The sequence below is a fragment of the Pteropus medius genome, unplaced genomic scaffold, assembly GCF_902729225.1.
Source record: "Pteropus medius unplaced genomic scaffold, Ma_sr-lr_union100, whole genome shotgun sequence".
In the NCBI taxonomy this organism is placed as follows: domain Eukaryota; kingdom Metazoa; phylum Chordata; class Mammalia; order Chiroptera; family Pteropodidae; genus Pteropus; species Pteropus medius.
This window is the reverse complement of record NW_024352786.1, coordinates 2,670,280-2,686,491: the sequence shown is the minus strand read 5'-3', so window position 1 is coordinate 2,686,491 and position 16,212 is coordinate 2,670,280. Positions and strand designations below refer to the sequence as shown.

Here is a 16,212-nt window from a genome sequence, read left to right as displayed (position 1 = left end):
GGAACAAATTATATGTTCTCCCATTACGTATTAGCTTCCAATAGCTTTAAATATACATACTTCACATCAAATATCTTTTTGTTAATCATTTTAGAGTTAAAATTTGTGCCTCTCCTACTTCTCATATATTTAGAGTTTGCTGTTTTAAAATATTCCTACCAGATGAAGGCAGTTCACAACTCTTTGAAATACCTCTAAAATTATTTTATTTCATTTTCTCTAAAAAATTTAGGATAAAGTTGCTATAGGAGCTAAACCTTATAAAGAAGAAATTGAAGATCTCAAAACAAAGCTGGTGAAAATAGACCTAGAAAAGATGAAAAGTGCCAAGGAGTTTGAAAAGGAGTATGTCTTTGCCTTAATTAAACATAATTTTAATACCTTAAAACTTTTTTTAATTATATAAATTTCTTTGCATTAGTTACCTTTTTAAAATATCTGAAAATATTATTGCTTTTTAAAAATAAATACAAACATTCACAGATTTTTAATTTATTAAATTCTCCATACCAATGCAAAGATTTTAAAAATAAGTACAATTCTGATCAATTACTAACACACTATGTCTTTGGATGCTTTTTACTTAGTCATAAACAGCATAAAAATGGCCTTTTTGTGCTCAAGAGTAAATGTTAAGAACGTACATGTGTGTGTGCTTGTGTGTGTGTGTGTGTTTAGCAGTTCTACTAAGTTTTTGTTAGGTCTCTTAATTTCATTTGTTTCTCCTACTGTTTTTGTGTAAAGGTTGTATTTCCTTTGAAATTATAGTACCTAATGCCCAAGAGCATATCTTCTTTTTATTGATATATTGACATATACTACTATACATAATAGCATGCCTAAAGTTCTCTGTAGTATAGCATAATAAAAAGAACATTAAACAGAGTCAGGGAAACTGAATTAGAAATATAATGTTGCCACTTATTAATATATCGCTTTATGCAGGTTGTTTAATCTCTATGCTCTGCACATTCGTAATCAATAAAAGGATAGGTTTGTACTAAAGGATTTCTTAAGATCCCTTCTGGTTCCTAACACTTTTTATTCTTTCTGTAAGTCTTTAATAAATATTTAATGATGACATCTAATTTTGCTTAAAAAGTAGTACTCTGAATCTTCATGCATTCTAACTAGCCTTCCATTGGTAAGACGTGGTTTTAATAAAACTATATAAGTTCTTCATTATAAAAGCAATTTTACTTATAGAATAGAATCAGCAGATACTTTCAGTCACTAAAAAAGGCAGAAAATCTTATAATTTACCATTACTGGTTAATGCTTAAGTCAATAATTCATGAAGTGCTATACAGTGTCTCTTAACAACTGGGGAACAATGAGCAGTATTTGACCAGAGCTGCAGCCAGAGTTTACTTTACTGACAATGTAGAAAGGAAGCTGCTTTTTGGTTTCATGCTCTGGTAATTGTTGGGCCTTCAAGATATTTCTAAGATTTCGTATTAACAGCTCAATTACTTATTTTATGGTACTTTTGAATATAATTTTGCTCAATATCTAATTAATAGCTATTAAGCTTCCAGAAATTTAAAAAGAAATAGTTTCTTAATGTTAAAAACATTGCCCCTGCTACTACAACAGAATACTTCAAATTTTGACAGAGTTATACTACAAAGTGCATGATACCAGGGGTGTATCATGAGGACTTGCTTATCTATTGCTATTTATGGATATTATGTCAATGTGATGTATTTTACTAGAAAATTCTTTACAGCAGATCTATTTATTCCAATAAAAGTTGTTGGGCTTTTACATATTTCTATTGTTCTTATTAGAATTGCTTCCACAAAAGCCGCTGTAGAGTATCAAAAAGAAGTTATAAGGTTATTGAGAGAAAATCTTAGAAGAAGTCAACAGGCCCAAGATACCTCAAGTAAGTGGAAAATGGTGTTATTTGCAGATCGTTTCCATTTTACTTCTCCATACACTTATACCTTTTGATGACTACTATTATATATGTGACAGTCAAGAATAAACCTAGGTTAATCACTAATACCCTTGTAGAAGGGTAGAAAGAACTATTTTTAAAATGAATTTATTGTGATTATATTTATCCTGTGATATCTCCTTAGTTTTACCATAATGTCAACTGTTTATCCATTATGATTCTTGAAAAATATGAATTTTACCTTTGCATTAGCAGATCTTTACACATTAGTAAAGATACCTTCAGTACTATGAAAGAATGATTTAATTATCAAGGTAGAAGTACCCTTCTCAATAAAAATCCAAGCACGTCTTAATAGGTTTTAATGATATGCACAGTAAAAGTATAATTAGTGCATGATAAATATAGTAAATACTATTTCACTTGTTCTTAATACTGAAAATACAAAGTTGATGCTTACTTATAAACTGTTTAAAGTTTATCTTAGTTACAGTTTTCAAATCTAATGATCAAATTTCTGCATATACATTCCTCAAACTATACCTTTTTCCATGTTTCTGTTTCCTGTGTTTCATCTTATAGGAGAGAACGCTGAACACTACTTGGGGCAGCTTTGTGTGGTAGAACAAGCATTGAAGTAAAAGTTAGGGCAGGTCTCTCAACTGATTGCCCTCACTTAACAGCTATGAGAAATCATAGGGACCACACCTGACCTTCTAGCAGATAGACACACACACACACACAGACACTTGTTATAAGGATCAAACTAAAAGCAGTATGTTAAAGCACACTGAAATTACTAAATGTCAAACAGATGTAAGATGATATTGGTGTGTATTGTTGTCTATTAAAAAAAATAGCAATAGTGTTTAAAGATGTTGTCTAGTGCATATTTAGTTTGAACATTCGTAGTGTCTATCGCAGCTCCTAGGAATAAAAATAGAACCAAGAACTTTGTTGTTGCAGAACGGTCAGAAAAATGACTCTTGATTGTAAGTGACTTTCAGGTACATATTGTACCTGCATTTGAAATAATTCAAAAGAAAACGAACATTGAGTATTTTCTCTACACAAGCCCCTCACATTTTTATGCAATTTTAATTAAGATTTGCAAAACAATTCCTTATACTGCTTTTACACACGTGGTATAGAATATATAATAATATCAGGTTTGTTTAGCTCACAAGGATTTGTTGAGTAATGGTAGTGCACTGAATGACCCTACACACGCACTCTGTGTCAGAAGAAGTCCTCCAGTGATGTCACTGATGTAGTGGGTAGATCAGTGAAGGACAACTCTAACTAGAGAGAGTTGCTACTGCTGCAACCATGGTGAAAGATCTTAGCAGGATTATGGTAGTGGAATTGGTGGGTAGACAGTAGCAGAATGATTCTAGAGATATATAGAACTGGTGGCGAGATAGGCATGGAGGTCAGGCGGAGGAGGAAGTCAGGGATGACTCCTGGGGAGATGACAATTAAGATGTGTCGGGTTTTATAATGTACGTATTTTATGTAGTACTGTTTCCTTTATTTTGAACTTTGGATCTATCTGTGTATTTGCTTCCACAGTGATATCAGAAAATACTGATCCTCAACCTTCAAATAAACCCCTAACCTGTGGAGGTGGCAGTGGCATTGTGCAAAGCACAAAAGCTCTTATTTTGAAAAGTGAATATGTACGACTAGAAAAGGAAATTTCTAAGTTAAAGCAGCAAAATGAACAGCTAATAAAGCAAAAGAATGAACTATTAAGGTAAGACGCGCTGAAATGATACAGAAATTATTCTTATATCTGTTACGTGTGGGGTATGATGATATATACACATACACATGTATTTTTTGCAGTTAGCAACCCTTCACACATGGAGAAAGTAATTTTTAGCACTCACATAATGTGTCTTTTTAAAAAGGAATAAGAATATGGTAGCATATTCTAGATATTTGCTATCTATCAAGTGACCTGTTTTTAACTAAGTCAAGAACCAGGATGTAAACAGAGGTCTTTGAGAGGGCAGCTAAAATACACCACAAGTCCATATACCCAAGTCAGTGAGACCTTCCTCAAAAGAGAGCCCCTCATGTCCGTTACAGCCTATTTTCCTGTATAAACAGTCCTAACAGAATTATTTGGCTTCTACCAAAAATAAGAATCTTGTGCTAATCTCTGCTAATAATATAGTAGAAGAAAAATAGACATTAAACAATTATGCAAATAACTAATTCTTTCTAATAAGTGCTATTAAACAACAACAACAAAAAATAGAACATTATGAAAGGGTATAATAAAAGGATCAAACCTTATCTAAGCATGGGGAGGGGTGGTGATCAAGAGACTAATATATGAGTAGAACTGCAAAATAAGTAAGTACCAGTGAGGCTAGGTGAAAGGAGAGACGGATAAGCCTTGTAGGCCTAGGGAACATGAGCACAGGCTTTGAGTAGGTGGAACTAAGAGACAATCAGTGTGGCCAGAGCATAGAGAATGAGACCCAATAAGTTGCAAGATGCGATGCCAGAGGTAACTGGCCCAGATTCCACAGGCCCTTATGAGTCATTCTGAGGAAGTTTGGGTGGTATCCTAAATGAAAGGGGGAACCCCGTATAGGAATCTGTTGTAGTCAAGGCCAAAAGAAAAAAGAAAAAAAAGAATGGTGACAATGGGGATTAAATGTGGAGATGAATTTGAGAGACAGGTATGAGGTTGTATCAACAGACTTGGCTGACTGATAAAGGAGAGCAGGGCCTCGAGGATTGCTTCCCAGGTTTCTCCCTGGAGGAACTAGATAAATGCCGGTGGCATTTCCTGTAAGAAGCAAAACTATAACTAATCTGGAAAATCAGTGTAATATTTCTTTTAAAACAACAAAGGTACATTAAAGATTCATCTCTCCAGTCTAGAGCCATGCCACCCTGAACGTGCCCGATCTCGTCTGATCTCAGAAGCTGAGCAGGGTTGGGCCTGGTTAGTACTTAGATGGGAGACCACCTAGGAAGACCAGGTGCTGCAGGCGTAAAAAATGAATAAATAAGGGATTGTAAACTGACAAGGCCCTTGCAATCTGTGAGGTCAACCAAGGGTTGCCTCACCAAAAAAAATTAAAAAAAAAAAAGATTCATCTATCTAGAAGACTAATTTATCAATAGAGAAAGCACTGTGGATATCTTTGATTCATTTGAAAACTTAATGTTATATATACCCTGAGCTTTCTTTTCAAGATTTCATGGTCACCGAGATTAACTATAATTATTCAATTTATATTAACCTCATTTCATTTTCTGAACTGTGGAAATAGACCAAATAGGAAGCAGTAAGTTGAGATTAAAATATATGATAAAATAGTAAATTATGTTACATATGTTTTACCACAATTTTTTAAAAAAATGTTTTATGTAAATGTGAATACATTTTTTAAAATGAGTAGTCTTACACTCTTTTTTTCTCCCCACCCCCAACTCCACATTAAAGCAATAATCATCGTCTTTCCAATGAGGTCAAAACATGGAAGGAGAGAACCCTTAAAAGAGAGGTTCACAAAGAAGCAACTTGTGAGAATTCTCCAAAGTCTTCTAAAGTGACTGGAACAGCTTCTAAAAAGAAACAACATATGGCTTCTCCATGCGAAGAACAGAATTTACAAGATCCTGTGCCAAAGGAATCACCAAAATCTTGGTTTTTTGACAACCGATCGAAGTCTTTACCAGCACCTCATCCAGTTCGCTATTTTGATAACTCAGGCTTAGGCCTTTGCCTGGGTGGGTAAATATACCGGTTCCTTAGAAATTGGAGGATAACAGTTGGGATTTATCTTTAATATGTGGCCCCAAAGGACAAGTTTACACAAGAGAAGAGATAGGTGAGCAAGTGACAGGGCACAAATTTCATTTGCTGTCTCTGGGAGAATGTTTCCCCAAAGCACAGCACTAAAGTCAGTTTTTACCCCAAGTGAAGTTTTTATTTTGCCTCTTAAACCCTCAAGCTTTTCCCGAGGATAGATAAGCAGCTCTCCAAGTACATAAAGACACTACTCCAAGTACATATAAACAAAACTACTTTTACTGAAAAAAGACTTTCTCATCAATTCAATGGGCCAGTATTTCTAAAAGCATTGTATTCATTTTACACAAACCAGATTGTAGACTTGTATCATTTACTTGCTAATTCATTTGATCAACAGAATTTTTTGATCCCCAACTATGTATCATATATTAGACCCTGAAGGTACATTGGTGAGCAAAACCAGACATGGTCCCTAGCTTCTAGAGGCTAAAGTCTAATAGGAGCTGTAGTTGGTCATCAGGTAGTCAAAAAAAAAGGTAAAATTCTAGAATGCAAAAGGCTCTGAGGTTTATAATAGGTTTTTTTTCTAGGAATATTAGGGAAGTCTTTCTTAGAGAAAGGAACTGAGATCTAAGAGGTTAATGTTAGTTAGCCTAACAAAGAGGGGAGGGAAAAGCATGTCAGGCAAATGGAACAGTGACGGCCCCAAGGTCAGTAGGAACATAACCAGGGGAAGAGTCTAAAGAAATGTGTGTGGCCAGAGGACAGTGAGCATGCTCCTCTCCTGTGGATGACATCAGAGAAGCCAGAGAGAGATGAGAGCCAAGCGTGTGGGTTTTGTAGACCGTAAATGGAATTTTTACTTCTTCCTGAAAACATGTAGAGGAAGCCTTTGAAAGGTTTTAAACAATGGCAGGGGAATATAATGAGTCATAAGTTTTGAAATCATGATGTCAGCTCTAAAGTAAGTCACAGTAGCATGGACATGAGCAGGTACAGTAGAAATGGAGACAAGTGGACAGATGGGACAAATTTGGGAGTAAAATCAACAGTACTAGGTGTCTGATTGGATGGAGTAGGGCAGCTCAAGGATCACCCCCCAGCTCTTCAGGGGTGCTGTACACAGGTGGGAACATTACAAGAGAAGCTCTGTAATGTGTTTCTTATAGTCTTTCTCATCGTAGAGCATATATCATATGCCCAGTTATGCATGGCCAGAGGCCTTTGTGACACTGAGTCTGCCTGTCTGAAATACCCTATTATGCAGCTGTAGAAGTCTTAAGCAACAAAATTGTACCCTAAAAAGGAAGCTGCCAAGTCATTTAAAGCCCCAAGGAAAGGCTGCCAGGGTTTATGAGAGCTCTACTTTGTGACGAAGAAAATAGTCCATTCTTAATGGCAGTCTCACAGTGCTCTCGGGGAACATAGCAAGTCATAAAACGATTTGGAAAAATATTTTGAACTATTCACTCCATTGACTACTATTTAACAACCATTGAAGGGCCTTCCATTAGCCAGCACGTCATGTGGAACTTTTGGTGGACACATACAGTATTTCAGAAGAGTTTTGAAAAACAAACTTTTATAACCACCTTATTTATCTGATAATGCCAGAAACAGACATAATATGAATCCAACCATAAATTAAAATGTTTAAGTCTTTTTATCAATATGTGAATCTCTCTGGTACTATTTTTAAGTGAAATAAACAAAAGAGTAGTCTGCAGGAATATAAAGATAAAAAACCAACCAATTCAGAATTAAAGGACATAGTCCCATCTTAAATTAGTAAAATATTAGTCTGAAAAAACTCGGTTTTTAATTTTAATTATAAAAGGTAATCTGAATTATCTCAAGAACTTAAAATAATTGGCAGGACCAGCCATGCTAGATTTACAGTTGACCCTTGAACTACGCTGGGATTAAGGGTACCAACCCCCAACACATATGCATAAAAATTTGTGTATGACTTTTGACTCCCCAAAAACTTAACAACTAATAGCCTAGTGTTGACTAGAAGCCTTGCTGATAACATAAGTAGTCAATTAACTCATATATTCCATATTCTTATAATAAAGTAAGCTAGAGAAAAGAAAATCAAGAAAATTCTAAGGAAAATACCTTTATAGTATTTATTGAAAAAAATTCACATGTAATGTTCCCATGCAGTTCAAACCCATGTCGTTCAAGGGACGACTGTCTTTCATGAATATAATAGTTTGATAATGAATATTGCTTATTCTTAAACAAATAGATGCAGTTGAAGTGCTTTTTAAAGGCTCAAAGGTTTCCAAAGATGTCTATTCTCTAAAACACAAAGGGTGTATTTAGCACACCATTTTTTTTCTAAAAATAGGACAAAAGAAAATAAAACTCAACCTAAGTTTGATTCACTTTGAATCTCAAATCCAGATAAGACTTTCTTACTTCTTGGTCTTATGTACAACACGGTTTTCTCACAATTCATTTTATGAAAAATGGGGAATAAATTTCTCCAACTATAATGAAGTGAAAAATACCCGTTTTTTATACGAGCGATCATGAGGCAGTTGATGATCACATCCCCATTTTTCATTTTTCATATCTCTGTCTTAACATCCTTTCCATTTCCAGTTGTATTTTTGTGTGTGTGAATTTTTAAAATAAGATTACTTTTGTTTTTGATTTTTTTTTCTTTTTCTCAGAAGAACAAACTGGTGGAACAGAGAATGTGGATCCTCACTCAGGAGCCCAGCAGGCCTTCTCAGGAAAAGATGTGCCCGAATGCAAGATTCAGTAGACCACTCAATATTCTGTCACTTCTCTGGGGCCCCATGTTCCTTAGTTGTTACTTTATGTGTCTGACCCTGGCAATGATGTCACAATCCAACTTAATTTCAATTCCCTTTTCACTTTGCCACTAGAATTGGAAGGTGAAAGGACAGGAGATTAATGCATTCCAGTAATTTAGAATGGTGAAAGCAATATCATCTTCCTGAATATGGTAATACTTCAGAAGTTGAATTGTCTTATTTATTTTGTAAAGAATAAAGTTATTGAAGGAAATTTTTAATATAAAATGTATCCATTTTTATTACTGTAAAGTTATCTACATATGACTTAGGTAATTCCAAAACATAATACATAGTTTAATATAATCACTTAACAAAATTGTAAATGCCTTTTTTACTACCTTGAACATTCAATAAATGTTTAATTAGTACTGAGTCACAACTCCTGTAACATTAATTAATGGTTTCTTACTAGGGTACTCGGTATATTTGGTTCTCCTATCTTGTCGACTTTCAGAATTTTTCTATGAAAATATACACCTACTTTCTGGATTTAAGTTGTTACAGGCTAGCAAGTGCTATGACCTTCATTTCTTAGTTTTAATCTACTGTTTGCTATGATAACTTCAAAAGTTCTCACGTTTTTGTGGCCCATCTATCACACTTCTATACAAGCAGTATAAATTGCTTGTTTTGTTATTGCACTCTATTATTGCATTTCTAGCTGGAAGAACCTCATAAATCATTTATTTTCTCTTCTCATCATAGACATGAGGAAACAGGACCAGAGTCTCTATCAAAACCTGAGGTCTCCACATACCGTAATATATCTGTGGATGGGCTTCATGCAGTCTATAACTTCTGAAAAAATTATGTTAACTTTTGTGTGTGGATTCATTTTTCTAGGATACTCGGGTCCATCCATACTTTCTTATACCATATTCTCAAAGGAGTCTGTGACTCTGTAAGAGGTTAAGAACTATGATTTTAGAGAGTACCTGATATTTCATGTCACATAACTTTGAAAAATCACATAAAACAGCAAATTGCATAAGGTTCAAAACAGTAATTTTGAGGCATTCTTGTCTCTTTGGTAAGATTCATTCAAAGGAAGAAATTATAAATTGCATCATAGTCATCATTTTAAAGTTTATGGATTGAATATTTTCCCTTAACGTGTAATCAAGAATTCTCTAGGGCTAAGGGGAAATTGTCCCTTCCTATAATTCTCTCCCCCATGTTGAAGATTTGTTTCACTTTTCCATACTCACCCAAACAAGACAGTATAGAAGCTACAGGTTTGTTTCTTTACAATATCCACTCGCTGCTGAATAAAAGTAACGCAAGGTAAAAGGTATGCACGCCTGGATAATAAAACTAAGGCCAGTTAAAAAATATAATCATCACGTACCCAGTCTAGTAGAATGTTACTTAACACTTGAATTTGGATGACCATTTCCTTAGATTTGGGAAGTTTTTAGCCATCATTTCTTTAAATAAATGTTTTACTTTGTCCCTTTCTCTCTTGTGGAAGTCCCACTGTGCATATATTGGTCCACCTGCTGATGTCCCATAAGTACCCTAGGCTCTTCGCTTTTCTTTATTCTTTTTTTTGCTACTCTGGATAATTTCAAATGACCTCTCCAAATTTGTTGATTCTTCTGCTTGATCAAGTCCACTGTTAACCTCCTCTAGTGAATTCTTCAATTCAGCTATTGTATTCCTCAGCTCCAGAATTTATTTGCTTCTTTTTTATAGTTTCTACTTCTTTGCTGATATTCTTATTTTGTTCATGTATTATTTACCTGGTTTTATTTCATTGTGTTATGCAGATCATTGAGCTTCTTTAAAACTATTCTTAATTGTCAGGTTATTCACAGATCACCATTTCTTTGGAGTTGGCTTCTGGAGATTCATTTTGTTTCTTTTGGACCTTGTTTCTCTGTTTCTTTGTGTGCCTTCTGTTTTGTTTTTTTGTTTTTCTGAATTTTGTGCATTCGATAAATTAGCCTCCCCTTCATTCTTTACTAACTGCTTCACAGAGGGGAAAACCTTCACCAGTCAGTCCGGTTAGAGATTCTGGGGGCCTCTGAAACCTTTCGGGGGTGGGGGCGGCGGTGGATGGAGCGGGGATGTGACTTGTCTGGGCTTGAGTGTAATTTATCCGTCAGGCAGGTTTGCAACATTTTTTTTCAGGGCCTCCTAATCGCTTGCGCTCTCTGGTGTCTGTCTGCAGTACTGCAGTTCTTTTATGCTGCAGCAGGAAGCCACCCCTCTCTTTGTTTTCACTGGCTCCCAGGCATCCAGAGTACATCTGCTTCCCATCAGCACCCCAAATTAGGCAAGACATACCAGTCCCTGGGGCAACCCTCCAAAAGGCCGAAACACCAGACACACACTATGTTCTCTCTTCCTCCCAAGGAGGAAGCTGTGAGTTGAGCACTTTCTCTTGACTGTGCCAAGCCACACCAGCCTCGGTCTGGAGCGCTGCAGGCCCTCTGGTACCAAACAGCATGTTCCATCAGCACTCCAGGTGAGGCGAGGCAGAAACCAGTCACTTGGGCAGCCCTCCAAAATGTTGGGCCTTTGGATGAACTTTCCTCTCCCACTCATTCCCACAACAGAGAAATCAAGGGCCAGGGGCTAAGCTGTGCTAGCTTGGGGGAGGGGTGGTCCCAGGTAAAGTGAACCAGCCCTTCTTACATATTTCATTTCAGCTGTTCTATTTTGTCCTCGCCTAGGGTACTGCAACTTCTTAACTGGCTTCTGAAGTTCTCACAAAGGTATTTTGGTCCTCATGTTGTTATGTCAGTGTCTCTGGGGCAAAGAGCTGGAACTTTCTATTCCTCCATCTTGACCTCTGCCTCAGAACATTTCTTATGATCTGAGTTTTAATATTGTGACGTGATTATAAAGGAACAATGGTGAAAATCAACAGTGGAAACTTGCAAAAATGTTAAAAAGCAGTAATATGGTCAGATATTACTAAATGATCTGAAAGTTAAGTCAGGACCAGAGAATACAAAGTACATTATTGTTCATAAGAAACATTTTCTTGAGAGGCTGGCAGAATTATATTCAGGAAACTTATGAGGATCCTGCCATTTATACTCAGCAAATATTAAGTGACTGTCTACTGTGTGTTGATCATTCGTCTAAGCACTGAAAGTCACCACCTTTGTGGAACTCATTGTATTTGGAAAACAAATAAATGATGAACTTTAATATGAACTGACCACAATGTACAGGTGAAAAAGATAGTCTCTAACCTTGAAGAAATTCAGTCCACTGATGATACAGACGGAGAAGCATATATTTGCAATACCATGCGACTTAGGCTGTTGTACAGTAAATCTTATTGTTGAAGATCAGTGGACAAAGGAAGGCTGATGAAAGCTGCATCAAGAAAAGTATCGGTGTTGACCTTGATTAGGGAACTCTCATACTCAATAAGCCTATTTCAAAATCCTCAAAAGTCAAAGGAAAGGCATTAAAGCAAAGAGCACAGCTGTGCATGGTGACCCCTCACTAGACCCAATATTAGTCACAGTGAGACAATGAGGGACAGCGTCAGCAAAGACCTTATGTGGGCACATGCAGAAACTAGTCAAGGTTTAAAAAAATTTAAAGGACAATTTTTGCTATCCATTATAATTGAATTTCTAACAACTGTTAACTTGACTAAGTATCTATGTGACACATTGTGCCGATGGTTTTACATGCTAAGTCTTTCCTCCTCACACCAACCCTGAGGAAGGTGCTATGGTTTCCTTCATTTCACAGATGAGAAAACAGGTTTGAGGAGTCAAGTGACAGTATTAACTACTGAGAGAAAGATGTGGGACCTACCATTATCTATCTGACTCCACAATGTTTGTTCTTAACCACTATGACTGCTAGGAATACACTTAGCTCCAAGAACAACAACAACAACAAACCTAAAAAAAAAAGAATTAATCTAAACAAAAGAAGTCCAGATGAGTTAGTTTAGGGTTCTTGCCTTGAGGCTGTCTTCAAGGAACCAGGTCCCTTTTCTTAACCCTGCTGTCCTTAATGTGTGCCTCTGACCTCATACCACGTGACAGAATGGCTGCTATGTCCCAAGGCATCATGTCTGCATTCCAGGAGAAAAGAGAGAAAGAGCAAAAGTCAAAAGCCTTTCAGAGAGGGAAGCCTTTCTAAGAAGGAAGCCCTCCTCAGAAATTCTAGCCTACGTTTCACTGGCCAGCCAGCTCTAGCAGCATAGGAGGCTCAGAGTTGAGTTTTGCTTTCTGGACTTTATAAACTAAAAGACAGAGGAAGGTGAGTTGGGTGGGTGTTGAGTGAGCCAGCTTAAGTAGTACATGCACAAATAACCTACACGATCACTCTGCCCAGTTATATGCCTGATAAAGTACGAGTTATTAAGCCCAGCATAAAGGGTTCACATGATCTAGTCCTTTTTTTTTTTTGATCTGATATCTCTGTTCTCTTCAGCCAGTCTGGATTTTTTTTCTCTTATCCCACATGTACTTCCACTGAAATTCCCCAACCCTATCCCCTCAGCGCAGTCAGAATGGCTGTATTCTGCCACTAAACATGAATTAGTATTAAAATAGAGGGAATGTAACAAAATAATCACAACTATACCATAAACATGGGAGAATTTTTATTTTCCTGCCTCAAAGCAATCTAGGTCAAGGGCCAAGAAGGAAGTCTCCAATACCTCCAGTGACCTGGGTTCCTTCTATTTTGTTGCTATGTTATCTTCCACAGGCAATTTCTGGCTCATTTAATCTTTAGTGCCCCCAGAACAGCACAAAGAAGATACAAACGAATGACAAGGACTTAGGGAGGTTAAAGTGAAGAAAACGATTTCCACATCCTAAATAAGCTGCAAGATCCTTTTCCACTTCTGGCCTCCTACTTGGAGATAACAGTTTTACCCGAGCTCCACTAGATGGCAGCACATACACAGGTACAGTATGTGAAAGTGCGAGGCCTTTTTTAAAATTGAAGGAACCTAACTACAAATCCCTGCATGCACTAGTAAATACTTGACTTACTTTTGCACAAAGGTATCAAGTTTGTAGCTCGCTCCGTGGTCTAGAAGACGCCATCCACTTGCTGCTCTAAAGTAAGATTTCCTAATATATTTTAAATGAAACTTTGGACTGGGAAAAGGGGAGGTCGAATTTTTAGATGTTGCCTTGTTCTGCACATTACCTATTTCAGAATTAATCTTAGCAGTTAGGTAGGATAAGGGTACGTTCCTACCAAGTTTGAAATTCTGGTATATTAGTCAGTTTTTCAAAATAAGAGAGGCTTTTACAGTGTCTTAAGTGAACATTTTTCTTCCTGACTCATGAAGATAGAGTTTCTGAAAATGCCGTTTGTGTCTCTGCTAATTGGAAATGAACGTTTTGATTCTAATATTTAGAGTAAGAAAGCCATCATGTGTAGTTTTCACATTGGATGTATTGAAAGTTGCCCCATTTTACCATTTCAGGCCATGTTTGCACTGATTTTCCCTAATAAATCCATTTTGGTTTTGATAGTGCAGTTTTATCTAATAATAAGGCTTTGGCTCCGAAATCTGGTCCCAGGACAGGGAGGCCAGCAAGGGAAGGTTTTCAGAGAGAACCAAAGGGCTGCTCTGTGTTTCAGCAATGGTTCAGTAAATTCTCTCTCTCTCTCTCTCTCTCTCTCTCTCTCTCTCTCTCTCTCTCTCTCTCAAAGGCAAACATTTGGCTTTTGCCTTCACAGTGCCGTGTGCCAAAAGTCACTAATGAAAATAGTGTAAAGTAACAGCTTTTAAATTTTTAAATACACCATGCTCAGGATTCAGGGATGGTAGATTATTGGAATCTCTCTAAAGTATATATTGAATATAGCTCTTAAATCTTTCCATGTTTAAAGTAAAAATATAATAGTCGTATAAGGAGAAAAAACCAACAGTACAAATTCATTACAGTAGAGGAGGACTGGCACCATAAAAGCCCAGCTTCTCCGTCGCAGAACAAATGCGAACTAAATCAGAAAACATCCCGTGAAGTCGTCAGCCGGTCCCACCCAGGAGACAGTTCTAATGCGTTGTTAGTCTGGTCCTCCAAGGAGATGTGGGTTTTACTGGGGGAAACGGTGATCTGAGAAAAAAGGAGAAGGGATCCACAGCCGCGATCCATGACGAAGTCCGCCCACAGGAAAGGGAGCGGGATGCCAGGCTGGCTTGGAGCCTCCCGATGGCCTTGAGGTTTGCCGGAAGGTCCGCGAGGCTCCCCGGAGAGGAGCACGGGGAGAAGCATGGTGTCCCCTAGAAATGGGTCTGCCTCAGTGTTCGCGCCGCGCTCAGGCACTGCCCACAGGAAGGTGGCCTCAGTTCCAACTCAGCGATGGGTTTCAGAGCGCAGGTGGCCAGGTGTTCAGCTATCTGGGTCCTGGTCAGTTACCAGGCCCCTGACACCGCATTGGGTCACTGAGTGTGCAAGAACCACAAGAAGAACCAGGTGTTCTGTTGGACCTGCAATCAGGAGGCTGGGTTTGAATTCGTAGCTGTGAAACACTGGGTAAAGCACACAATCTCTTTGAAGTTAGCGCACTGGTGATCTGGCCCTCTTATCTCTTAAATACTCCCTCATCCACCCCTCCTGCTCCAGCTGGCTCCCTGCCCAGGTCTATTCGCCACAGAAGTCTTTGTAAAATACATGTCTGAGCACATCACATTCTTTCCATAAACCCTTCAGTGCCCATTGCCCACTGAAGTAATTAGCCCCTCGGAAGGTAGAGCTTGGACAAAGGGTGGAGGCTTGAAAGGAAAGTACCCTTTGAATGCAGCAAAAAGGCAAATGTGGCTGAATAGAACAGAGATTCTTTCTAAAAGAAAGGACTAGATCATGTGAGCCCTCTAGGTAAGGCTCGCTACCTGTACTTTATCAGGCAGGTAATTGAGCAGAGTGATTGCGTAGTTTTGTTCATGTACTATTTATGTTGGTTCACTCAACACCTACCCAATTCACCCTCCTCCTCCCACCCTTTTTTTTTTTTTCTTTGCCTGGAATGCCTATATGATGCCTTAGGACATAGCAGCCACTTTGTGATTTGGTTTGAGGTCAGAGGCACACATTAAGGACAGCAGGGTAAGAGAAAGAAACTGATTCCTTGAAAATAGCCTCAATTAAGCATCATCTGACTCTTCACCACCCCTGACCTCATCACTAGCCATTCCTCTCACCGTGAGATCTACAATCCAAGCCCTGGGCAAATATCTCATACACATCATATTTCTCCTATGTCAGAATCTCTCAGTCTTCCCTTTTAAAAATTACTGATTGTCTGTTAAAAGGTCACTGCTCCAGGCTTAAACTTTAAGAGAGGATCAGCAGCATTATGGGGTGGAATGTTCACATACAAAAAACTTAGGACACGTGCACGTAGTTCTGGCCCTGCTGTTGACTGGCTCTATGACCTTGAGCAGGTTAGGTCAGTTTCCTCATCTGTAAAATGGGGTTACTGGACATAATTTGATTTTCCAACTCTTTCATTCAATGAGTCTCTGAGGGCAACCGTGAAATCTTTCCAAGGGATAAGGGAAAACTATAGACCACTGACGGTGCAAACTCTGACAAAAGTTTACAGGAGAGAAAGCAAGCAGCAGCCCAAGTAGTAAGGACACATACAACGCCATAGCAATGTGTGCCGGGACAGTGGGGCGGGGGGATGGTGGTGGTAGCAAGGGAAAGGACTCCACTCCCGCTGGATCGGTATCAGAGGCACTCTTC

At 37.9% G+C, this 16,212-nt stretch overlaps 1 protein-coding gene and 1 pseudogene across 9 annotated transcripts in view; both read left to right on the top strand.

Annotated features, from left to right (window-relative positions):
* Nucleotides 1–8,743, top strand: part of CENPE (centromere protein E) — a 62,701-nt gene extending 53,958 nt beyond the window's left edge. For 8 of the 9 annotated variants that reach the window (XM_039848870.1, XM_039848869.1, XM_039848872.1 and 5 more), the window contains 5 exons: nucleotides 233–345; nucleotides 1,791–1,888; nucleotides 3,476–3,659; nucleotides 5,373–5,659; nucleotides 8,369–8,743. In XM_039848870.1, the coding sequence (XP_039704804.1) occupies nucleotides 233–345; nucleotides 1,791–1,888; nucleotides 3,476–3,659; nucleotides 5,373–5,659; nucleotides 8,369–8,463 (777 nt within the window). In that variant the 3' untranslated portion in view covers nucleotides 8,464–8,743. The remainder of the gene's footprint in view (nucleotides 1–232; nucleotides 346–1,790; nucleotides 1,889–3,475; nucleotides 3,660–5,372; nucleotides 5,660–8,368) is intronic. The other variant, XM_039848867.1, reaches the window with a different exon arrangement.
* LOC120591401 (uncharacterized) lies at nucleotides 4,799–4,917 on the top strand (annotated as a pseudogene).
* Nucleotides 8,744–16,212: the final 7,469 nt, after the last annotated feature.